The sequence below is a fragment of the Orcinus orca genome, chromosome 1 (genome assembly GCF_937001465.1).
Source record: "Orcinus orca chromosome 1, mOrcOrc1.1, whole genome shotgun sequence".
NCBI lineage: Eukaryota > Metazoa > Chordata > Mammalia > Artiodactyla > Delphinidae > Orcinus > Orcinus orca.
The window spans coordinates 208,631,435-208,654,453 of record NC_064559.1 but is presented as its reverse complement, the minus strand read 5'-3'; the positions used below and the strand labels follow the sequence as shown (position 1 = coordinate 208,654,453).

Sequence of the window (23,019 nt, the reverse complement as noted above, 5' to 3'; positions counted from 1 at the left end):
ACTTCTAAACAGACGCAGGCACGGCTGGGCGCTCCGGCTCTCCCATCACTCACAGCCCGTCCCCTGAGGCCCACTCACTCTAGGGGTGTGAGGTCGGCCCTCCACAGGGTCCCTGGAGCGAGGGCCGAGGGCGCCCCTGCCCTGGGTGATGCAAGGCTGGTTCCTGCAGCACCTGAGGTGCCCAACTGCGGAGGGAGCAACCACTCCCACGGCGCTGTCCCCACCCGCCAAGCACGGTCACCGCACAGTGGCCCGGGGCAGGACCGGGCTGGAGTCTGCCTGTGCTGCTTCCACCCCGATCCCAGGCCCTGCACTCCTGTCTAGGAGTCCAGACATCACTCTAGTCCCTGAAACCCCCAGACTCTCAGCACTGTGCTCCGGCGTCTGGGGCCACCCATCAACTCCCCATCAGCCCATATACGCGCGCTGCTTCTGCCGTCAGCAGCCGACATCACCGCCTCCAGTCAACGGTGGGGCTGCCCGCTGACCGGGGCCCATCCTGACACGGCCCCCTCCGCTCCCCTGAAGGCCCAGGTGGGACCGGGCACCTGTCCGAGGTGACACGTCTGGTCTCCCTGAGGACCACGCCTTCCTAATGCACCTCGGTCCCCTTCACAGTGACCCGACTCTGGCCGCTACATGTGGACGCAACCGCCGGCTGGACTTCAGGACGTCCTGGGCCCTGAGAAATCATGCCCCCCCGCCCAGGTAACTAGCCCTGCTCCTGTCACCCGCGTGTGGCCCTGACTGCCCGCACTTGGCCCTCCCTCCCTCCCCGGTGGTCTCTGCTGCCCAAGTCCCTGCACAGCCACGTCTGAGCCCCGGACCGGGCGGTGCCCATGAGCAGCTCACCTGACTCCATGGCCCCCAAGCCCCAGGGCACACGGCACGGGGCAGGCGCGGGCAGCACCTAGCACCTACCGACCGGCCAGTGCACACGAGGGCCGTGACCCTGAATGCTGTGCAGTCTGAAGGGAGGACACCCGACTCCCCTGGCAGCCCTGAATCCCACCACAGCACAGCTTCAGCCACCAGGCAGGAACCGCACGTGCGAAGCACCCCCGTAGCCGGCCCTGCAGTGCCCTGGGGCCGACATGCCACCAAAGCCCCTTCCAGCCACCTCGGAATCCACCTGGAGAAGGCACTGCAGGCTCACCCCAGGAGGAGAGATCCAGCTGATGAGGAATAAGGAGCGGGGAAAGCGGGGGGCAGCGTGGAGGGAGGCCCCCAACTCCGCTGGTCCCACCTGAGCTGAGCTACAGGCTCTCCAGCCCCTCGCCAGCCCAGCTCCTTTCTCAAAGCCAAGTTAATGTGATTCCAAAGAACTCGGCGCCCTCTAGCCCAGGGAGCCTCCGGTTCCTGAAACGAGCTCCCTTTGGAGGGAGTTAGCTTCGCTTCCCAGGAAAGATGTCATCTCGCGAGAAGCAAAACGCAGACCAGGATTCTGCCAGGGCCCCACTGTCCTTGAAGCCACGTGCCTCTCCCCAGGCAGCTCAGGGCTCCGTGCAGCCACTCATCACCACCACCACCCCGCCACCCGGAACAGTCTAGAAGATGAAACAGAAGAGCAGCACGCCGGATTCTCCTTTGTTCCACCCTGAAAGGAGACTGAAAACTACACGGGTTACCCCAATAAAGATGTTAAAAAAGAAAAAAAAAACTACACGGGTTGACTTCGGCAGCGAGGAAAAGCCTGCAGGAAATGGCTCCGTTTTCCTCTGCTCAGAGAAGCCTGGCGCTTGGGAGCCGGGCCGCGTGTCCTCTAGTTGAGGAAGCTCTGAACCCTGCGGAAAGTTAAACCCTCCGAGCCCGTTAAACTCCTCAGGCGCTCTTTATTTCCCCAGGTCGTCTAAGCTGGGCACTGCGCGATGTGTTTGAGGTGATTCTTTACATCCTGACTTACACAATCTTAACCTCCTAGACAACCAACCGCACAAAAAAGGCTTTGCAGTGGATGAAAGCAGTGCCTGCTGGGGACCCCAGGGCCCAAACCCACACACCCCAGTGAGGCACGGGCTGTGAGAAAATACACCAAAACCACAAAATTACTTGGTTTCAAATCTTTCTGTTCTAATGTTCCACGCGGCGTTCGCTGATTAAGTTGCTTCGCAAACTACACAATCTAACGGTCTTGCCTGGACAACACAGTGCCCTCCAGAGGCGTCACTGTCATTCCTCCAAGCCTCCCAAAAGCCACGACGGAGGTGTGGAGGTCTGACTGGGAAGCGCGCCTTCCGCCACTGAGCACGACCAGGCTGCGAGCTGCCGGGGCCGACAAGACCAAACCATGGGGCCCTCACGTGTGTGCAAAGGCCGCGTGCGTGGTGACATCTGCAGCGCGCACGAGGACGCGTGCACAAGAACCTCTGCCGCAGCCCCGCTGAAAACGGCAAACCATGAGGACGGCCCACGCGTTCCTGAAAATGGAAGCCCTGAATTAAAGCTGGTCCATCTGGGTGTGGAGCCCGGAAGCAATTAAAAAGGGGGAGGTCGAGGGGCGGGTCCTGACGTGGGACGTTGCCAAGACAAGTTACAGGGCGGAAAGCAAGTTACCAAGCAACCCGCGTAAGGGAATCCCACCTCTGTTAAAGGAAAAGAAAGAAAACGACACGTGGATGAAGGTCTGTAGGTAAATTCATTGAAATGTGTGGAATGGTAGGAAAAGTGAGGGGCTAGAACCTCACCCTTTAGACATGTGAGTAAGCGTGTTTTCCTGTACTACCCGTGGAATTTAAAATAACTTAAATTCTAATTTACTGATCGTTATCGGGTATGTCTTTGTGTCCCAGGTGGAGCCTGACGACGCTCCTGGCTGGACCGATGGCACCAGGCGGCCCGTCGCAGAGGATGAGGCCCCGCGGCAGGGGATGCTGGTGGCTCCCCAGATGGGGCCCTCCTGTCACCCCACCGGGACTACCGTCCACGTCTGGCCGTGGCGCCGCGCGGCTCTGGCTTCAGGCAAATCACCTGGTCGTTAAAGGAAGAACGCAGAGACTAAGACGACAGCTTTGCCAGGCGCTCTGTGCAGCTCAGGGACACCTCAGCCTCGGAAGGGACTGAGTCAGCAGTTGCCATGCCACCCGAGCCAACCACGACACAAACAGACGCAGACAGGGCCACACCGAGCACTTGAGACAGACACGTTTGCAGCTGCAGCCGCCGCGCCCCCGTCTGAAGATGAATTTCCCCCACACCCTATTGCTCCCCGATCAGCCTCCACTTGCTGAAAAGCACTGTCGACAGAAGCTCAAGTGTCCAGTCCTCTCTTCAGTTCAGCTTCTAGAAGCCCGAATGCCCTACACTTGACTAAAAGGCCAGGAGGGGGCTTGCGATCTGCCCCAAACCTGGGCTGTCCGCGTCCCGCCAGGTCACACACCTGCATCCCACGCTTCTCTGCATTCAGCCTGGGGGGAGTGGGGAGGTGTGCAGACCACGAGGACCTGAAGCCCACTCCACGCTCCAGGGCAAGAAGGGCTACCTTTCAGGTCAGCACTTCTCAGGCAGCACTTCTGACGAGTCGAGTGGGCGAGCATCACAGAAAGACAGAAAGTAAGTACACAGGCACGAGAGAGCTCAGGCGGCAGGCTTGGTGACATCCTCCAGGCTGCAGAGAGCAGAGGTCTCTCCACTGTCCTCCCTGGGAAGGCTGGTGGGGTCCCCACGCATGAACACATTCAAGCCCTTTACCCCACAGTGCAAGCTGCCCTCCAGAGAGCGCTTCTGCTTGAACATAGCTGCGCATTCGGGGCGGGGGGAGCGGAGGAAAAGAGAATCAGCTGGCAGGGCCTGACGAGTGGGATTCGTGGAGGAAAAGGCTGCCCTGCAGACAGACCTGCCTGTGCTTAACTGAAGGGAGAGGAGGCTGTTGCTTAGCAACCGTGGCAGCTCAGGGCCAGGCAGGGAGGGGCCAGGCCTCAGACCAGGAAGGCGGGGCTGTGGGGATGTTCCAGGATGCGGCCCAACAGCTTGCCCCAAGGGCAGGGGGAAGGAAAGGGTCGTCACAGCCAAAGACACAATTTCTGTGATTTAAATAGAGATTGTGAAAAACAGCTTTCCCCGACAGACCTTGAAAATAAAGGATTACTCAGCATTCAATGGTACTCCAGACACTCAGAATTCACAAGGCCGACCCATTTGAAAGGCCGTTATTCCTAATTATTTGGGCTTAAAAAGTCATCCTCTTGAAGACTTTGATCACAGGAATGGAGGAAGTGAGCAAAATCTAGGAAGAGGTAAAGGGATGCTGTCGATGGCATGGGTTTGGGTCTCTGTGCTGAAGGAATCCAGAGGTGCCCTGTCTCGGCGAATCAGGCCCAAGAGGAGTGGGAAGTATGAGACGTGCCCAGAGCCCTAGGCTGGGGTCACCTTCAAAGACCAGGCTCAGAAGCGTCATCTCCCTCCTGGAGGCCTTGGCTCTGAAGCGCTCACTCAGGCTCTCCGGCAGATGCCGCACAGGTGTGTTAGGGTCCCGGCCGCTAACTTCCATCCCCTGCTCAATCGACATCTTTCACTCCCTCCACTGCTGCGTGATGTCCTGGATGACATGACTCGGGTCAGGCGAGCTGCCTGTCATGAGGATGCTCTCGAGCATGTCGCCCGCACACGGGGTCACAACCACGTCAAGCGTCTAACTCAGTGTGCTCTGGGAAACACCAGGGTTATGTATTTTCAATGGCCCCTTCTACCCGGCCGCTTTTATATCTATTAAGCAGACACACCAAAATCCTGACGCCAACAGAACATTCAAAAGCAAACTACGGGTCAGGGGAATGCCATGCCGGGTTCCAAAACCTGGAGACGGAGGGCCCTCTAGCGGCCCCGCACACACACCCGTGCGGAGGGTGATGAATGGACCTTTGCTCCCTGGTAATTTTGCAGAACAAATAAAAAGGATAATTCATAACAGAAAGCCAGAGCACCTCACTTAAAGTGACAGCTGCATATCATTAAGATTTCCAAAGGAACTGTATAGGTTGGTAAAATACTGAAGCAGGAGGAGTTTCCATCATAAGTGAAACATCAGCCGGTATTTAAGTCTCTTATGATAGGTCTTGGGAGGCAACGTTTTCAAATGCTTGGAGCCTGGGGTGAAGGCGATCACGTTAATGTGACATGAATGCGGTGATAAATCCAAATTAAATAAACCAAATGGAAACAGGTTGCATCCACGCAGATCTGCGGGTCCCCGAACGGGAGCTGAAAACCAGATGACGCTGCTACCGCACGTCTGCACCAGAGCTCAATCCCTGAGTCCTCCAGCAGCTGAAGCATCCACTCCTGTCTGCCAAGGACGCAGCAATAACCCTTCTGGTAGAGAACTCAAAGGGTATGCACCCAGCAGCTCTGAACCTTAGGAAGTCAGGCTGGGGCTCGGTGAGCCCCCACACGGGAGAGTAACACCCTCCACCCAGTCACCCAGAAAGAGGCTCGGCTCAGCGGGCGACAGGATCATCTCGAGCCCAAAGCAAGAGGCCTTGTGGGGGAGCCCTCCCTGTGGGGTCCCCCCACCCCCTGAACCTCCACAGTGCTCCCTGGAGCCCACACAGTGCCCTGCTCTGGGCCCAGCAGAGCCTCCGGGGGTGGAGATGGTGGGCTTCCGGAAGACAGGCCGGGTGCCACTGGCAGGAACTACCAATCTCTACTCATTCGAAGATCAAGAAATGCAGGAAAAGCTCCTCAAAGCTGGGGTGCAACTACGCAGTGGAAACAGCTGAGTGCAGGGAAAGACCTGGGACAGGAGAGCAGGCCCTCAATCCATCGGGTGACCACCGGAATCCACCCTCTCTCCCGAGAGCAGCAAGGATGGTTTCCCTTTGGGACATCACCCTCCCAGCCCTTACCCCTGGCCCCACCCCACACAAGAGAGGGAGTGTGACCCAGGATGCACACCCTGCCTCACCCCCCTCCCAGTCATTCGGGGTACAGCAGGTGACCCGGCAGAGGGAGGGGCTCCATCTCAGGACTCTGAACGGACAACTGAGCAAAAGAAGTTCTTCCTGCTGGGATTCCTAAGCCCGAGGATAACCGAGCAGCTCCCAGAGCCACCATGTAGGGACACCCTGCCTGGAAGGAAGCCACCACGGACAGCTGGAGGGTGAGCAGACAGAGGTGTGGGAGACAGACAGACACACACACCAGGTCTTCACCACACCACTCCAGGGCCAGGACGCAGCCAGGCCTCACGTCAGGGCTCTTCCACCACGTGAGCCAATCAATTCCCTCTCCGTTTCGACTATTTTGAGTTGAGTTTCTATCAAGGAAGAGTGCCGAGTGACCCATTTCTCTACCCACACGTGCTGAATGCTTTGGGCAACAGAACGGTGGACCAGCAGAGTCCCCACTGGTGAGATGCTCCTATGATCGTCTCTAATGCCGAACGAATATCCACACCGGGGATCGGCACCTCTTCACCTTCTGCGGCCTCGCTGCGATGCTGCGCAGCCCCTGAGCCTGGGCGGGGCCACACGCCAGCTCTAGCCCCTGAGCTGGGAGGAAGGATGCAGGTCATTCCTGGGCCTTTCTTTGTGCTGGGGGGGAGCGGCCGGCAATACTCTGGTGACAACTGCCATGTGTGACCATAGTGAGCAGAGCCGCCCCCAGCCCACATGGACGTGTACTGAGAGCAGGAAGCAAAGCTTTCTGTCTTAAGCCAGTGAGATTCCGGAACTATCTGTCACCAGGGCAAGCCTGGCTGACACACCCCAAAAGCAGTGAGAAGGAAGAAACAGACAACAGATGATATAAAATAAGGAGCCGTCTGTCATACAGAGTGAAGTAAGTCAGAAAGAGAAAAACAAATACCGTATGCTAACACATATATATGGAATCTAAGAAAAAAAAAAAAGGGTCATGAAGAACCTAGGGGTAAGATGGGAATAAAGACACAGACCTACTAGAGCATGGACTTGAGGATATGGGGAGGGGAAAGGGTAAGCTGGGACAAAGTGAGAGAGGGGCATGGACATATATACACTACCAAACGTAAAATAGATAGCTAGTGGGAAGCAGCCGCATAGCACAGGGAGATCAGCTCGGTGCTTTATGACCACCCTAGAGGGGTGGGATAGGGAGGGTGGGAGGGAGACGCAAGAGGGAAGAGATATGGGAACATATGTATATGTATAACTGATTCACTTTGTTACAAAGCGGAAACTAACACACCATTGTAAAGCAATTATTATTATTATTTTTTTTTTTTTTTTGCGGTACGCGGGCCTTTCACTGTTGTGGCTTCTCCCGTTGCGGAGCACAGGCTCTGGACGCGCAGGCTCAGTGGCCATGGCTCACGGGCCCAGCCGCTCCGCAGCATGTGGGATCTTCCCGGACCGGCGCACGAACCCGTGTCCCCTGCATCGGCAGGCGGACTCTCAACCACTGCGCCACCAGGGAGGCCCGTAAAGCAATTATACTCCAATAAAGATGTTTAAAAAAAAAACACAATCAGTTGTTAAATTTAAAAAATAAAACTCCTTTTTCCAAATAAAAAATAAAATAAAAAATAAAGAGCAGCACCTACCAAGGCCAGGAGATGCGGAAAGGAGGCTCTGCAGGGAAGAGACATCTGAGCCGGGCTTTAAGGATGAGGGCAAGGGCCCACGTGAAAGGGCAAGAAGAGTTTAGTGTGTTTTTTAACGTGGGGATACTTTAAAACACTTCTATATTCTAGGTAAAAGCAAACAGAAGTTGAGCCCAACAGCTGAGGCAGTAAGAACACTAAAGATCAAACCGTGTGAGAGTCCACGCTGCACCTAGAAGAAAACTGCAGACCCTTAAGTGAGATCACTCCTAAGCAGATAAACGGAAAAAATGCTAAGCACTCAACTTTTTGTAAACTTTTTAAAACTTAAGAGGATGGACTTGATAAAAGCATATAAAATTAAATTTTCATTAATTAAAATTAAAGATACAATTAGAAACAAAAACAAAGAACGGGAGAACCAATAAGTAAAACCAACAGCTAGTTCTTTGAAGAGAATGATGAAGTGAAGAAACCTTGGATAAGCCTGACCAAGAAAGGGAGAGATTCACCAAAATATTAGGCATGAGAAAGGGAACCTAATCATAGATACTTTCAAAAAGAAACAACCGGCCCAGAATGGAGTCACTTGTCACTTGAGACCCACCTCTGAGGGTCTTTGCCCATTTTTCTTGTCGGTTGTTTATCTCCTTCTTACTGATCGGGAGGAGCTCTTTCTATTATCTTTCTTCCTTCTAATCTCCTCATTCTTTCCATTACTTTTTAACGGTTTTATGTATTGCAAGTATCTTTTAGTCTGAGGTTTGTCTTTTTTATAAATTGTTATTTATTTTATTTATTTTTGGCTGCGCTGGGTCTTCGTTGCTGCGGCGCGGGCTTTTCTCTAGTTGCGGCGAGCGGGGGCTACTCTTCATTGCGGTGCACGGGCTTCTCATTGTGGTGGCTTCTGTTGTTGTGGAGCACGGGCTCTAGTCACATGGGCTTCAGTAGTTGTGATGCATGGGCTCAGGAGTTGTGGCTCGTGGACTCTAGAGCGCAGGCTCAGTAGTTGTGGCGCACGGGCTCAGTAGTTGTAGCGCACGGGCTTAGTTGCTCCACAGCATGTGGGATCTTCCCGGACCAGGGCTCGGACCCGTGTCCCCTGCATTGGCAGGCGGATTCTTAACCACAGTGCCACCAGGGAAGCCCAGTCCTGAGGTTTGTCTTTTAACTTTGTTTATGGAGTCTTCTCTCATAGAAAAGCTTTACATGTTAACATTATCACGTTTCTCAATCTTCTCTTTTTGGTTTGTGCTTTGTCTATCTTGTTTAAGGAAGCCCTCCTAACCTCAAGGTCATAAAAATATTCTCCAAATTTTTTTCTAAGATTCCTCAAGTTTTGTTTTTTATATGTAGGCCTTTAATCCATCCATTTTACAGCTGAGGAAACTGAGGGACGGACACATTAAGCAACTGGTCTAAGATCACCCAGTTGGCAAGTCTGGATTCACAAACAAAATGCAATTGATTTCAAAGCCACTTACATGCTGCCGTGCTGTCCGTTTCCTTTCAGAACCTGCCTTCTTCACTCAGCACACTGTTGTGAAGGTTCCGCCATAACGATATGCAGAGCCCTATCTTGGCATTTTCACTGCTATATAGCACCCACGGTCCAAATAAATCAGCTCATTCAGCCATCCCCCGACTGGGGCGCAGGCAGGTCGTTCCCACGCTTCAGCCACTAAACACAGGCCCCGTGTCATATGAACTAGTTCCTCTCTGCAGTGGGCGTCTAGAAATGGCATTTCCCAGCTGTAGGGTATTAACTACATACTACAAAATTGCTCTTCAAAGTGGTCGTACATCCTGCATTCCTCCCTGTGTGGTGGGAATTCCTCGCTTCCCAACTCCTCCTCAACCTACATGCTATTAGCCGGCCAGGTTTTTCCAACACGAGGGGCATGAAGTGATTTCTCATTTTAACTTGCATTTCTCTGACTGCTAGTGAAACTGAGCACTTTTGCGTACATCGATTGGTTGTTCTGGTTTCTCCTCTGTGAATTCTCTCCTCACATCCCTTTGCCCATTTTTCTGTCCTGTTATAGACCATTCCTCATTGATTCGGAACAGCTCTTTCTATCATCTTTCTTCTTCCTGATCTTCTGATTCTAAAATTTCTACAGTTCTGTTTTGTAATCCATCCAGAATTTGTGTACACAACATGAAATTGGGATCTGATTTTCCATTTTCCACCTGGACAGCCAGTCCAGTGCTGTTAACTGACTGGTCCGCCCTTACTCTTGTGGCAGACAGAATAATGCTGCCCACCGCCCCACCAAGCGCCCACATCCTAATCCCAGCAACCTGTGAATACGCTGCGCGAATGCCACCAAGGGAACCAAGGTGGCAGATGGAATCGAGGCTGCTATCAGCTGGCCTGGAGACACGGAGACTGTCCTGGATGGTGGAGGGGACCCAGTGTAACCACAACAGTCCTTATGAGTGAAAGAGAGGCAGGAGTGATTAATCAGGGTCAAAGAGAGACGTGGAAATGCTATTCTGAATCTGCCTCTGAAGATGGAGGACGGGGCCAAAGGTGCCGCTGGGCCCTGGGAGCCGGCAAAGGCAATGAGGCAGATCCTCTCCCACGGCCTCTGCAGGGGCGCAGCCCAGAGACCTCGACTTCAGTCTGTGAGACCTTTGGACTGCTGATCTCCAGAACCGGATGATACTAACTTCATGCTATTTTAAGCAACTAAGCTTATGATAATTCGTTATAACAACAGTAGGAAAGTAATATGCTCCTTATCTGTAATTTGTCATACATCACGCTTTTTATTTGGTCTTGTTATCTGTTGATCTATGGCTGCACCAACATCATACTGTGCTAGTTACTATAATTTTGCCGTTAAGCTTGCAAGTCAAGAAAGGGGAAGCCTCTCTTCTTCAAAACTGCCTTGGCTATTCTTGAATATGTAATTTTTTTTTTTTTCTTTTTTGCTGTACGCGGGCCTCTCACTGTTGTGGCCTCTCCCATTGCGGAGCACAGGCTCCGGACGCGCAGGCTCAGCGGCCATGGCCCACGGGCCCAGCCGCTCCAAGGCACGTGGGATCTTCCCAGACCAGGGCACGAACCCGTGTCCCCTGCATCGGCGGCGGACTCTCAACCACTGCGCCACCAGGGAAGCCCTGTAATTTTTTAATTTAACAAAGAGAATATATCTTAAAAGAAAATAAGTACACAGTACACAAGGGAGATGCCTTCTAGGCTCAGGGCACGAGCCAAGACTGAAAGTCATGAAACGCCGACATGTTTAGTGAATCACACGCAGCACAGAGCAGCCAGGAAAACTTTCAAAACCACTGGACGATCAGCCCTGGGGTGGATGATTTCAGTAGCCTAGAAACCACTAACAGCAGGCAAAGCCTTCTACTTCTGACCAGATTTTCCCTCCCATCTGAAACAAAAATTTTTTAACAGAATATATAAAACAAGTCTTTAAGACACTGGAATTTAGGCAGGAAAGGATCCTGAGGAACTGGAAACAAAAGAAGTAAACCTTCCAATTGTCCTCACATCACAGTGTTGAGTGATTCTTCAGACTGCAGTGCAGGGAGGGGAACCCAGACAGTGCACAGTGGGACCCTGATCTGAAGACCAAGCTGAGAGCCCAAGGAGACCAAGGAAGCTGGAGTTTGCAGGGCTGAACACAGACAGGAGGGGTGCACAGAGAAGGAGCTCCAGCCACTTAGAGGGTCCCTCCAGGATTTAGTAGATCACTGATGAGGAAACTACCCAAGGATGGGCAAAGAACCACCCGAAAAATTAGAAGGACCAGTACACAGGGTTCACCCGAGGCCAGAAAGCAGCTGTCCTCACAGACTGGTAAACCTCATAATTCAGGGACGTCAGGCAGAGTAGCAAAAGGGGTCTTGTCACCTAGTGAGGAACAATTAGCCCTAAACTAAATGCTGATCTGGTCCCATCTAACAAATCTTAAGGGCAAGACCCAAAATGACCAAACCGTTTGCAAAGCTCAAGAGTATTTATCAACTACAAAAATATTCAGTCCCCAAAAGGAGAAAACTCACAATACCTGGAATCCAGTAAAAAAAATTATGAATATAAAGAAGCAGGAAAATACAACCCAAATTAGGACAAAAATCAATCAAAACTAATCCAGACCAAGATATTAGAACTGGCAAACAAAGATATCAAAGGAGGGACAAACTTTGTAACATTATCTCCAGATTTCGGTAACTTGAAACTAAACCAAGCTAAAATGAGAATTCACTCACTATCTGGGTCACTATCTGGGTCATTTCAAATAGGGAAAAATACTGGAACATTAACTGCTGGGCAGGTCTAAGAGGTCTGCCTACCTCTGCCTTCTCTGGAGAGGAAGACTAAAGCATGAGCTTGTCAGGGGTTGTACAGGTATTTCCCATGTTCAAGAAGCAACAGGAAACACTGAACATGGAGGACAGAAAAAGACCCCGAGAGAACTTCTGGAGATGCAAACTACAGTATCTGTGATGAAAACGACACTGGATGGGATTCATGGCAGATCAGGCACTGCAGAAGAAAAGATGAGTGAACCTGAAGGTGCAGCAACGGGAACGATCTAGGACGGGACACAGAGAGAACAGACCACAAATAGAAGTGAGGCTCGCTGCCTGATACACGCGTAACTGGGGGCCCCAAGGGAGAAGAGAGAGGAGGACAGAAGAAGGAATGATCAAAATTGTTCCAACTGTGCTTTAAAAGACCCAGAGATCCAAGAAGTTCCGTGAACCCCAAGCAAAAAATCAGTTAAAGGACAATTCTGGGAAACAGCGGCAGACTAGGCTTTAAATCTCCTCTAAGGCCCTCATGAGAACAGACAGGGCAGCTGGGAGAGCAAACCCGAAGTCCACAGCCACACTGACACTAGGTCAGGCCGGAGAAGCCAACAGGGTCATCCCGTCCTGGATGACCATTAGATTAGACTAGATGCTGTTTCCAGTGCCATAACTACATCAAAATTCAACACCGGAAATTTCCTTTCCAGAAAAGGTAATTATATTCTTCCCTTAACGATAGCTGTATGGGTTTCTTCTCTAAGAAAATGATCTATTCAGACATTTCTAAGGACCAGGGTAAACTGTATTTATTACTTTAAACTGGGTTTATTACATTTCACTACTGTCCTTTTGAGTCACTTAATCAAAAACCAGAGTAATCATATTTCTATCTAATCACAAGATATACATATTTTTATAATCTAGGATACTATCTTTCTTTCATACTTACATTTCTTAGAGGTTGGTACTTGTTTTATTTTTAGAATGTAACTATGAACATATGTCAAAGAAGGGAAGATAGTAGATTTAAAGAAGGGAACAGGTTAGAAATAAGTTTGACTGTTTAATATTTTTAACTATATATTCTATGCTTTCCATGCATTCAACTTTATCAAATAAAATTGGAAATTTATTCTAAACTGACTCTGATGGAAAACACATGCCTATCACCCACCACTGCAAGGGATTCTAGCAGATACTCTGGCAATTCCTCAAGTATAAGTGGTGCTGTACATTCCAGTACCACTTACATAAGATGAGATTATTAAGGTACACACTGGTGGTAAACAGCAATCCTGAGAACAGTCTGGTAAGCACAATATTCAAAACTGGAAAGAACAAAACAATTAAAACCATCAAATATACAGCCTTTCGGGGAAGAAGGAAAATACTTAATAATGTGCTTGGTCCCAAAGCACTCAACTATTAAGTTTTGGTACCTGAATATGTTTAAATATCTCGGAAAATCCTGGAAGGTCACAAAGATGGAGGGCAGTACATCAAGTTCTAGGCCGGAGAAACAAGTGTGCTGCTTCCACCAACTCTAAGATTAAATTCAGCAAGACTGGGACTTCCCTGGTGGTCCATTGGTTAAGACTCCGTGTTCGCAATGCAGGGGGCCTGGGATCGATCCCCGGTCAGGGAACTAGATCCCACATGCATGCCGCAACTAAGAGTTCTCATGCCACAACTAAGGAGCCCAAGAGCCACAACTAAGGAGCCCGCCTGCCACACCTAAGACCCAGTGCGACCAAATAAATATTTTAAAAATAAACCAGTGGGGGCTTCCCTGGTGGCGCAGTGGTTGAGAGTCCACCTGCCAATGCAGGGGACACGGGTTCGAGCCCTGGTCTGGGAAGATCCCACATGCCGCGGAGCAACTGGCCCGTGAGCCATGGCCGCTGAGCCTGCGTGTCCAGAGCCTGTGCTCCGCAACGGGAGAGGCCACAACAGTGAGAGGCCCACGTATCGCAAAAAAAATAAATAAATAAAAATGAAAATAAATAAATAAACCAGTAAATTCAACAAGACCAGTTTCCAAAAACTAGAATCTCAACTCATAAAAAACCACTCCCAAATGACAGACTCACTGGTGCCTTTGCACCAGCACCCAGGACCTGCTGCCCAAGAGACACTGCCCAGCCCTCCATGGACACCCAGCAGTGTCCATCAGAGGAAATCCACCTGGTTGGAGGATGGATGGACACTAAGCTCCCCTCTACAGCTTACACTTTTGTTCATTCCCTACCTTTCTGACTTTCTAAGAGCCTAACTGCCCATGATCTAGAACATTCTTTCAGCCAGCGAGATCCCTAGAAGCCGAGGGCCAAGGGCTCAATGCTCTTTGAACTCTCCTCCTAAACTCCTCCTCTTCCCGCCACAGGTGGGATTCCCCACCAGGACACTAGCTGCCTGTCCTTGGGAATAAACGAAGAGGCCCTGAACACAAGGTACCGGCCTCAGCAGAAGGTGTGGTGTAGCCAACGCAAAGCTGACAGCCGTGGTCACACATGGGGACACCACCACCCACAGGAAGGGCATCACTCTGCTGACAGCCCTCTATCCCTTTCTTAAAGCCACACCCTGAGGTCATGGCCTCCCCACTCTCAGACTGTGCTCCAAGGGAGTAGAAAGCACTTTTTAAAGACAGCAAACTCATGGCTACATTAACAGTACAAAATAAAGCTGGCAGTCCTTGGCTTTCAGCCAGCCCCTGATTCTTGAGCCCTGTATCTGCAGGGCACCCACATGATGTGTCCCTTTAAGGGTCACCAACAGACCTTCCCAGGCCCTCGGTCAGGGAGCTGCAAGCAACAGGGCTGACTCGTGGCTGAAGCACAAAGTGCTGGGCCACGCTTCATCACTGCCCAGTTCTACACCTCTGTATTCAGCAAAAACTCAACCAACTGATTCAAAGTAAAGCCATCTGCAGTAAGTATCTGAGAAATGTTGCTGTACTGGGCACAGATGGAGCTGTGCCACGAGCTAGAAGACTCAGCTCTCTACACACACTTACTTGAAGGGGAGGTGGGTGGCTTCCTGGAAGGCCGCTGCTCTGCCTTGGGGCGAATGGCGTGCTCCACGGGCGTGTCCAGGTGTCCTTCGGGGCTCAGTGAGTACTGGAACTGGACTGTCCCCGACTCCACCTGCTTCACCTACAATCGACCACAAGACTGGTGACGGCCACGCTCCCTTCATCAGCACCCTTCGGTTAGAACAACTCAACCAGGAACAATTCTCCCGGCCCTAAGATGATCAATGAGAATCAGAACCCCAGGAGACCACCATCACAAGAACACCCTCACCCAAGCAGAAATCACAACACTGCTGCTCCAGTTTCGAATGCGTTTTTTAATTAACCTATGTTATGTTGACCGTTTCCCTTTTGGTGTATAGTTCTTTGAGTTTTAACACATGTAACCACCACCACAGCCAGGGTACAGAACAGCCCCACCACCCAAAACATTCCCTCACTGCCTCGTTGTACACCGTCCCGCCAACACCCAACCCCGCAGTCTACCCCCCTCTTCTGTCATATAAATGGGATCACATGCTATACAACCTTTGAGACTGGCTTCGTTCACTCCCTGCGATACTGATGAGACGCTCCCGGGCCGCAGTGTGTACCCACAGCCCGTTCCTTTTTGTTGCCGAGGAGTTTTCTATTGTACGATGCACCCCAGTGTACTTATCCGTTCACCCATTCAGGAACATTCGGGCTGTTTCTAGCTTGAGGGGTTATAAATAGAGCTGCTAGGAACACTGGTATACATATTTCTGTGTGACATAAGTTTTCATTCCCATAAGGTTCACTTCTCTACGAGTAGGATTGCTGGGTCATATGGTATGTGTATATTTAATTTTACAGGAAACTGCTAAACTGTGACTTGCTTCTGGACTCTATTTCATTCCATTCATCTATGTGTCAATGCCTTTACCAACAGCACTTTATCGTGATTACTGTAGCTTTAATGAAAGTCTTGAAATTGTGTAGTATGAATCCTCCAACTTTATCGTTCTTTTCAAAATTGTTTTGACTCTAATTCCTTTGCTTTTCTGTATAAACTTTAGAATATATATATATTTTGTATATATATATACAAAAAAATCATGTAAGGATTTTGATTGAAATTGCATTAGACCTATAGGTCAATTGGGGGAGAATTTATATCTTTACTATGTTGAAACAGTCTTCCAATCCATAAAGATGTCTCTCCACTTATTTAGGTCTTCTTTGCCTCAGCCTTTGTAAATAATGCTGTTTTTTAGATTTTGCTTTCCAACTGTTGTTAATGTAAAGACATGTGATTGATTTTTCTATCTTGACCTCCTGTTGTATCCTGCAATCTCCCTAAACTTGTTTATTCTAGGAGCTTTTGGTAAATCCCTTGAGATTTTCCACACAGAGAATCATGTTGTCTGCAAATAAGATTTGTTCCTTCCTTTCCAATCTGTATGGTTTTTAAATTTTGTTTTCTTGCTTTATTGCACTGGCTAGCACTTCCAGTACAATGTTGAATAAGATGCTGAATACTGTGTATGGGCATCCTTCACTTGCTCCTGATCTACGGGGAAAAGAATTCAATCTTTCACCATTAAGTGTGATGCTAACTAAAGGATTTTTGTAGATACTCTTATCAAGCTGAGGAAGTTCCTCTTTATTCCTGTTTGCTCAGTTTTTGTCATAAATGGATGTTGAATTTTGTCAAATGCTTCTTCTGCATCAATTGTTATGATCATACGTTTTTCCTTCTTTAGGCTGTGACTATGATGAATTACATATTTTTGACTTTCAAATAGAAAATAGCCTTGCATTTCTGAGATAACCCCCAACTTGGTCATGGTGTATTATTCTTTTTCCATATTGTTGGATCCAATTCGCTAATATTTTGTTGAGCATTTTGCATCCAAGTTCATGAGGCTTATGTATCCATAGTTTTCTTTTCTTGTACTGCCTTTTTCTGGTTTTGATATCAGAGTAATGCAGGCCTTGTTACACAAACTAGGAATTGCTCCTATCTATCCCACTTTCTGGAAGAGAATGTATAAAATCAGTGTTATTTTTCCTTAAAGGAAAAAATGTTTAGGACAATTTACAGTGAATAGACCTGGATAGTTCTTTTTCAAAAGTTTTTTAACCATGAACTCATTTTCTATAAAGTTATAGGACTACTCAGATTATCTAGTTCATCTTGGGTAAGTTTTGATAGTTTGTTGTTTAAGGCAAACTGATCCATCTCATCTAAATTTTCAAGCTTATGGGCATAGAGTTGTTCATAGTATTCCTCTAATATCCTTTTTATACCTATGTGGTCTGTAGTGGTATCCCTTCTTTCATTCCTATTATTAGTAATTTGTGTCCTCTCTTTTCTTTACTCTTTCAGTCTTGTTAAAGGTTTGTCAATTTTATTGAGCTTTTTAAAGAATCAGTTTTTTATTTCACTGGCTTTCTCTAGTTTTTCCTCTACTGTTTTTCTGTTTTCAGTTTTATTAGTTTCTGCTCTTATCTTTGTTATTGACTTTCTTCTGCCTTGCTTTAGGTTTATTTTCTTCTTCTTTTTCTAGTTTCTAAAAGTGGAAGATTAGATTATTGATTTGAGACTTTTCTCTGTTGTTATATAAGCACTTAACGCTATAAATTTCCACGTAAGCACACTTTAGCTGCACCCTACAAAATCTGATATGTTGTATTTTCATTTTTGTTCAGTTCAAAATATCTTCTATATTTTCTTGAGGCTTCCTCTCTGACTTATGGATTATTTAGAAGTGTATGAATTTCCAAGTGTTTCTAATTTTTTATGTTATCTTTGTTATTGGTTTCTAGTTTAATTCCATTATGATCACAGAATATACGTTGTGTAATTTCAGTTCTTTTAAAATTAAAGCTTGTTTTATGATCCAGGATATGGTCTATCTTGGTGAATGTTCCATGTGCACTTGAAAAGAATGTGTATCCTGCTGTTGTTGGGTGGAGCGTTCCATAAAGGTCATTTAGATCCTGATGCTTAATGATATTGTTCAGTTCTATATGTTGGTGATTTTCTATCTACATGTTTATAGTTTACTCCAAGAGGAGTGTTGAAATATCCAACTACAACTGTTAATTTGTCTATTTCTGTGCTATTAGTTTTTTGCATTTTGAAGCTCTATGTTAGATGCATACACTTTTAGTATTGTATGTCTTCTTGGTGAATTGACTCTTTTATCATACGTAATATCCCACTTAATTTCTAGCAATTTCTTTTGCTCCAAAGTCTACTTTGTCTGGTATTAATAGAGCTACTCTAGTTATCCTTTGAACAGTGTTTGCACAGAATGGTTTTCCATCCTCTTACTTTTGACCTACTACATCGTTGTATTTGAACTGAGCTCCTGGTAAACAGCATACAGTTGGACCTTGAGTTTTTATGCCACCTGACAACTTCTGTCTTGAAGTGGGTGTGTTCAGACTATTTATATGTCATGTAATTATTGGTGTGTCTGGATTCAGAACTATCATTTTACTATGATTTGTTCCCTCTGTTTTTCATTCCTGTTTCCCCTTTCTTGCCTTATTTTGAATTATTCCATTTTATCTATCTATTGGGTTTCTCACTGTCTCTTTGTATCCTATTTTTAGTGACTGCTCTAGGGTTTACAATGTAAATATTTAACTTTTCACAATCTACTCAAAATCTATATTTTATTACCGCAAGTGGAATGTAGAAAGCTTATCACCCTACAGGTCTCTTTACCTGCCCCCTTTGTATTATAGCTGTCTTACCTATTATACCTACATACCTTAAGAATCCTATCAGACACTGCTATACTTTTTGCTTCAACCATCAAACATATTTTAAAGAACTCAAAAGGAGGAGAATACTATATTATAGTTATCATTTTTGATGCTCTTCCTTCATTCCTGATGTACCAAGCTTTCATCTGGTATCATTTCTCTTCTGTCTGAAGAAATTCCTTTAGTAATTCTCTTAGAGCTTGTCTCCTGCCAATGAATTCTCTTAGTTTTAGTTCATCTGAGAATGTCTTTATTTCACCTTCGTTCCTGCAGGACTTTTGCTGGAACAGAATTCTGAGTTCCGGGGTCCTTCTGCTACTGCTTTTAAAATGTTGCTCCATCTCCTTCTGGCCCCCATGATTTCTGCTAAGGAACCCACAGATATTCAAATTAGTGTCTGTGTGTAAGTAATGCATCATTTTTCTATGGCTGTTTTCAAGACTTTGTCTCTATTTTTTAGCAGTTTGATTATGATGTGTCTGGTTGTGGATTTCTTTGCAATTATCTCTGGGTTCACTGAAACTCTTCAATCTATAGGTTTAAGTCTTTTGCCAAATTAGAGGAGTTTTCAGCCACTGTGTCTTCAAATGTTTTTTCTGCACAGAACCCTTTCTCTTCTACTGGGACTCTGACGACACAGGTGTTAGCCTTTGTGGTCCTGCCCCACACGTCCCTGAGGCTTTGTGCACTGTCTTCCAATCACTTTTCTCTCTGTGGTTCAGACTGGATAAATTCTATTGATTTACCTTCAAGTTCACTGACTGTTTCTTCTGTCATCTCCATTCTGCTATTGAGTCCACCTAGCGAATACTTTACTTTGGCAATTTTATTTTTCAGTTCTAAAATTTCCATTTGCTTCTTCTTTATCTTCCATCTCTTTGCTGAGACTTTCTATCTTTCCCTTTGTTTCAAAAGTGTTCGCTCCGATTTACTGGAGCATTTTGATAATGCCTGCTTTAAAGGCTCTGTCTGATAATTCCAACATTTGCGTCACCTCGGTATTGCTGTCTGTTGAATGTCTCTCCCTTACGAGTGGAGATTTTCCTGGTTCTTTGTCAGTTAAGCTTAGCTTGTATCATGGACATTCTGAATGCCACATTATAAGATTCTGAGTCTCGTTTAAATCCTATGGAGAACGCTGGTATTTTTGTTTAGTCAGAAATCCACCCAGCTGGGTTCAAGCCCCAGTTTCCAACCAGCCTCCTGCGGGTGGTGGTTTCAACACCAGTTCCATTTTCAAAGCCTGTGCAGTGATACTCAGGCCTCTCCTGCATGTGGTCCACCCAGTGGGCAACCCCACCCACAGTCCAGTTCTCAAAGTCTGCGATATGCTGTTTGGGGTCAGATTCAGGCACGTGAAGCTGGGGGTTAGCTCAGCATTTCTTAAACAACTTTATGGGGTACTTTCCAAGCTCCTCCCTCTCCAGATCCCCCTAGTTCTTTCCAGTTTCCTGGGGCTCCCCTTCCAATCCTCTGGCCAGACCCCACTGTGCTGCACACCTCTGGCAACAGTGCCTGAATGCAAGGCCAAGCAGTGGGGGGACAGAGTGGGGTTGTTCTTTAAGTGGAGGAGTGTATAAAAGAGCTAAAGGTCCCATCTATCATTACTGTAAGACAATATGCAATTTCTAAAACTGATATACTAAGAAATAACAGTAGAAGCATAATATTTAGAAAACAAAGTAAATACCATATGTCACAGCTAAGAGTTGAAAGCGGCTGCCTCTGGAGATATTAATTTTCTTAAAGACAATTATTTGCTCAAGGAAAGAACACAGGAGTTGTTTAAGAAGGAAAACATAATCATAATACACTACTTACCTTCACAGTAAATAATCATAATAACATAAACCGCAAAATTTACTTAGTAAAAAATTATAGGATGTGTATAGCATGTATTTTTTTTCTTTAACATCTGCCACTCCTACTCAACTGTAAGTTCCATGGGATTAGAGATATTTTTCCCAGAGCAGATACCGGTGTTCAATAAAAAGTCACTGAATGAACAAGTAAGATAAAGATCTGACGGGTGCACAGGCAGAGACCAGGCTTACCTAGGTTTCACCCCTCTGACTGGGCAGATGCTGGCACTGCTACATGAGATGAGAAATACAGGAAGAATCAGAGCAGCACTTTTAGAGAGCAGGAGAGTGGATCAAGTCTGTGACCAGGGGTAGTTTATTATTTTAGCTAATTATATCTGTTTAGAGTAGTGGTCCTCAACTGGGGGCGATTTTGCCCCCAGAAGAACACATTCAGCTATGTCTGCAGACATTCAGGCTGTCATAACTGGGGGGATGCTACTGGCATCTAGTGGGAAGAGGCCAGGGATGCTGCTTGACACCTTCCAGTGCCCGGGACAGACCCACAGCAAAGAATTACCTGTCCCCAAACGCTAATAGTACTGAGGGTGAGAAACCCTGATTAGAAGTGATATTCCTCATGAAAAATGATGGTATTTAATATACTTGTATCCTTAAGACAGTCAAACCTTCGCAACACTTATGCTCCAATATAGTTTACACACTTAAAAAGTGAAGGAAATGTAGTGGCATGAGAAGGCTAAAATTAAACAGAATAAGGATTTATTCACATACATACATACACAGAGAGAGAGAGAGAATGAGAATGAGAAAATGGCAATGGCGTCAGGATTTCTAATGGCAATCTTATAATGAGGGCTCAAACAAGACCATGTGGGAGTGCAGCAAAATGTGACCCCATAACCAGGGACATTGCTCATAATAAGAAAAGCTGCACCATCAGCTGCTCCCTTATTCAGGTTCCCAAAGCATAATCCAAACCATAAATAATAACACGGAAGATAATGTTTGTCACTAGACTCAGCACACGGATGACATACTGATATAACAGGTCTGGTCCTTTACCGAAGAAAAATTAGACAATTGAGGCCTAAAAGACTCCTGTTTGTGCTGCTGAGACAGGACGGGTATATTTCAGGAATGTCAGCAGAAGAATCAAACAACACACCCAGGCAAAAATGCTGTCACAACCCATTAGTAGTGTCAGGAAGGACTTGGGACATCAGCCAGAGCAGTGGTGTCACACGGTGTCTGTGGCCCCCAGGTCTCTGCTCCCCATCCTGCAAGGCCGCCAACAGGCCAGTGGAGGCCAGGGGATAAGACACACACACACACGCTTCCACTGGCCCTGCCCCACTTTTATTTGCTTTCTATACTGGGGATCAGAGAAAGCTTCATTTCAAAATGGATTGTTTTTTAAGTCCTGCTGTGGTCCCTCCCCTCCAGACACAGCTGGAGAGAGTTGAGGTCCAGTGGGTATGAGTGACAAGCCCCAAAGACCAGCCAGGGCAGTGCCCACCGCCCGGCTCCCATCCCAGCCTTGTGCACACGAGACACAGCCCCCAGGGCACCAAACGTTTCAAGAGGGCCTTTTTATTAAGGGAACCCTCCTACACTGTTGGTGGGAATGTAAGTTGGTGCAGCCACTGTGGAAAACAGTAGAGAGGTTCCTCAGAAAACTAAAAATAAAATTACCACATGATCCAGCAATCCCACTCCTGGGCATATATCTGGAGAAAACTCTAATTCAAAAAGATACATCCATCCCAATGTTCACAGCAGCACTATTCACAAGAGCCAAGACAGGGAAGCAAACTGTCCGTGGACAGATGAATGGATAAAGAAGATGTGGTACATATATACAATGGAATACTACTCAGCCATAGAAAAGAACAAAATAATGCCTTTTACAGCAACATGGATGGACCTAGAGATGATCACACTAAGCGAAGTAAGTCAGAAAGAGAAAGACAAATACCGTACGATATCACTTATATGTGGAATCCTAAATATGACGCAAATGAACCTGTCTATGAAACAGAAACAGAATCAGGGACACAGAAAATAGACTGGTGGTTGCCAAGGGGGAGGGGGTTGGGGGGGCGAGTCTGGGATTAGCAGCTGCAAACTGGTGTATTTAGAATGGATAAACAACAAGGTCCTACTGTATAGCACAGGGAACTATATTCAATACCCTGTGATAAACCATAATGGAAAAGAATATGAAAAAATGTACATATATATATATGTTAACTGGGCCACTTTGCTGTACAGCGGTAATTAACACAACATTGTAATTCAACTATACTTCAATAAAAAAATAAATTAAAAAAAAAAAAGAGGGCTTTTTAAAAAGCACAGAAGTGGATCTCATGGCACCATGTATACAAATAAGGGTCACAGGTCCCACAGGTCACCTTGAGAGACTGATACACGACCGGGGACATTATGAGACCCCAGATAAAACCGGCCTCAGTGAGTTCACAGCCGACTACGACTCAGAAACCACACTTATTTTTTAAGGGCACAGCCTTGACATGAAAAAACAGAGCTCATGAAACATCAGCAAACGTTATTTGTCAGCTTCTGATTTTGAAAATGCAGGAACTTGCTAGAAGCTC

At 47.2% G+C, this 23,019-nt stretch overlaps 1 protein-coding gene across 32 annotated transcripts in view; it reads right to left on the bottom strand.

Annotated features, from left to right (window-relative positions):
• The window catches only part of NPHP4 (nephrocystin 4), a 144,652-nt gene that overhangs the window by 57,123 nt on the left and 64,510 nt on the right, over positions 1-23,019 (bottom strand). For 31 of the 32 annotated variants that reach the window (XR_004484647.2, XR_004484645.2, XR_004484646.2 and 28 more), the window contains one exon: positions 14,817-14,955. The exons of the other annotated variant lie outside the window; for it this stretch is intronic. Coding sequence is in view for 28 of the 31 variants with exons in the window: in XM_049706645.1 (XP_049562602.1) it covers positions 14,817-14,955 (139 nt within the window). In the remaining 3 variants the exon portion in view is untranslated. The remainder of the gene's footprint in view (positions 1-14,816; positions 14,956-23,019) is intronic. 32 annotated transcript variants of the gene reach the window in all.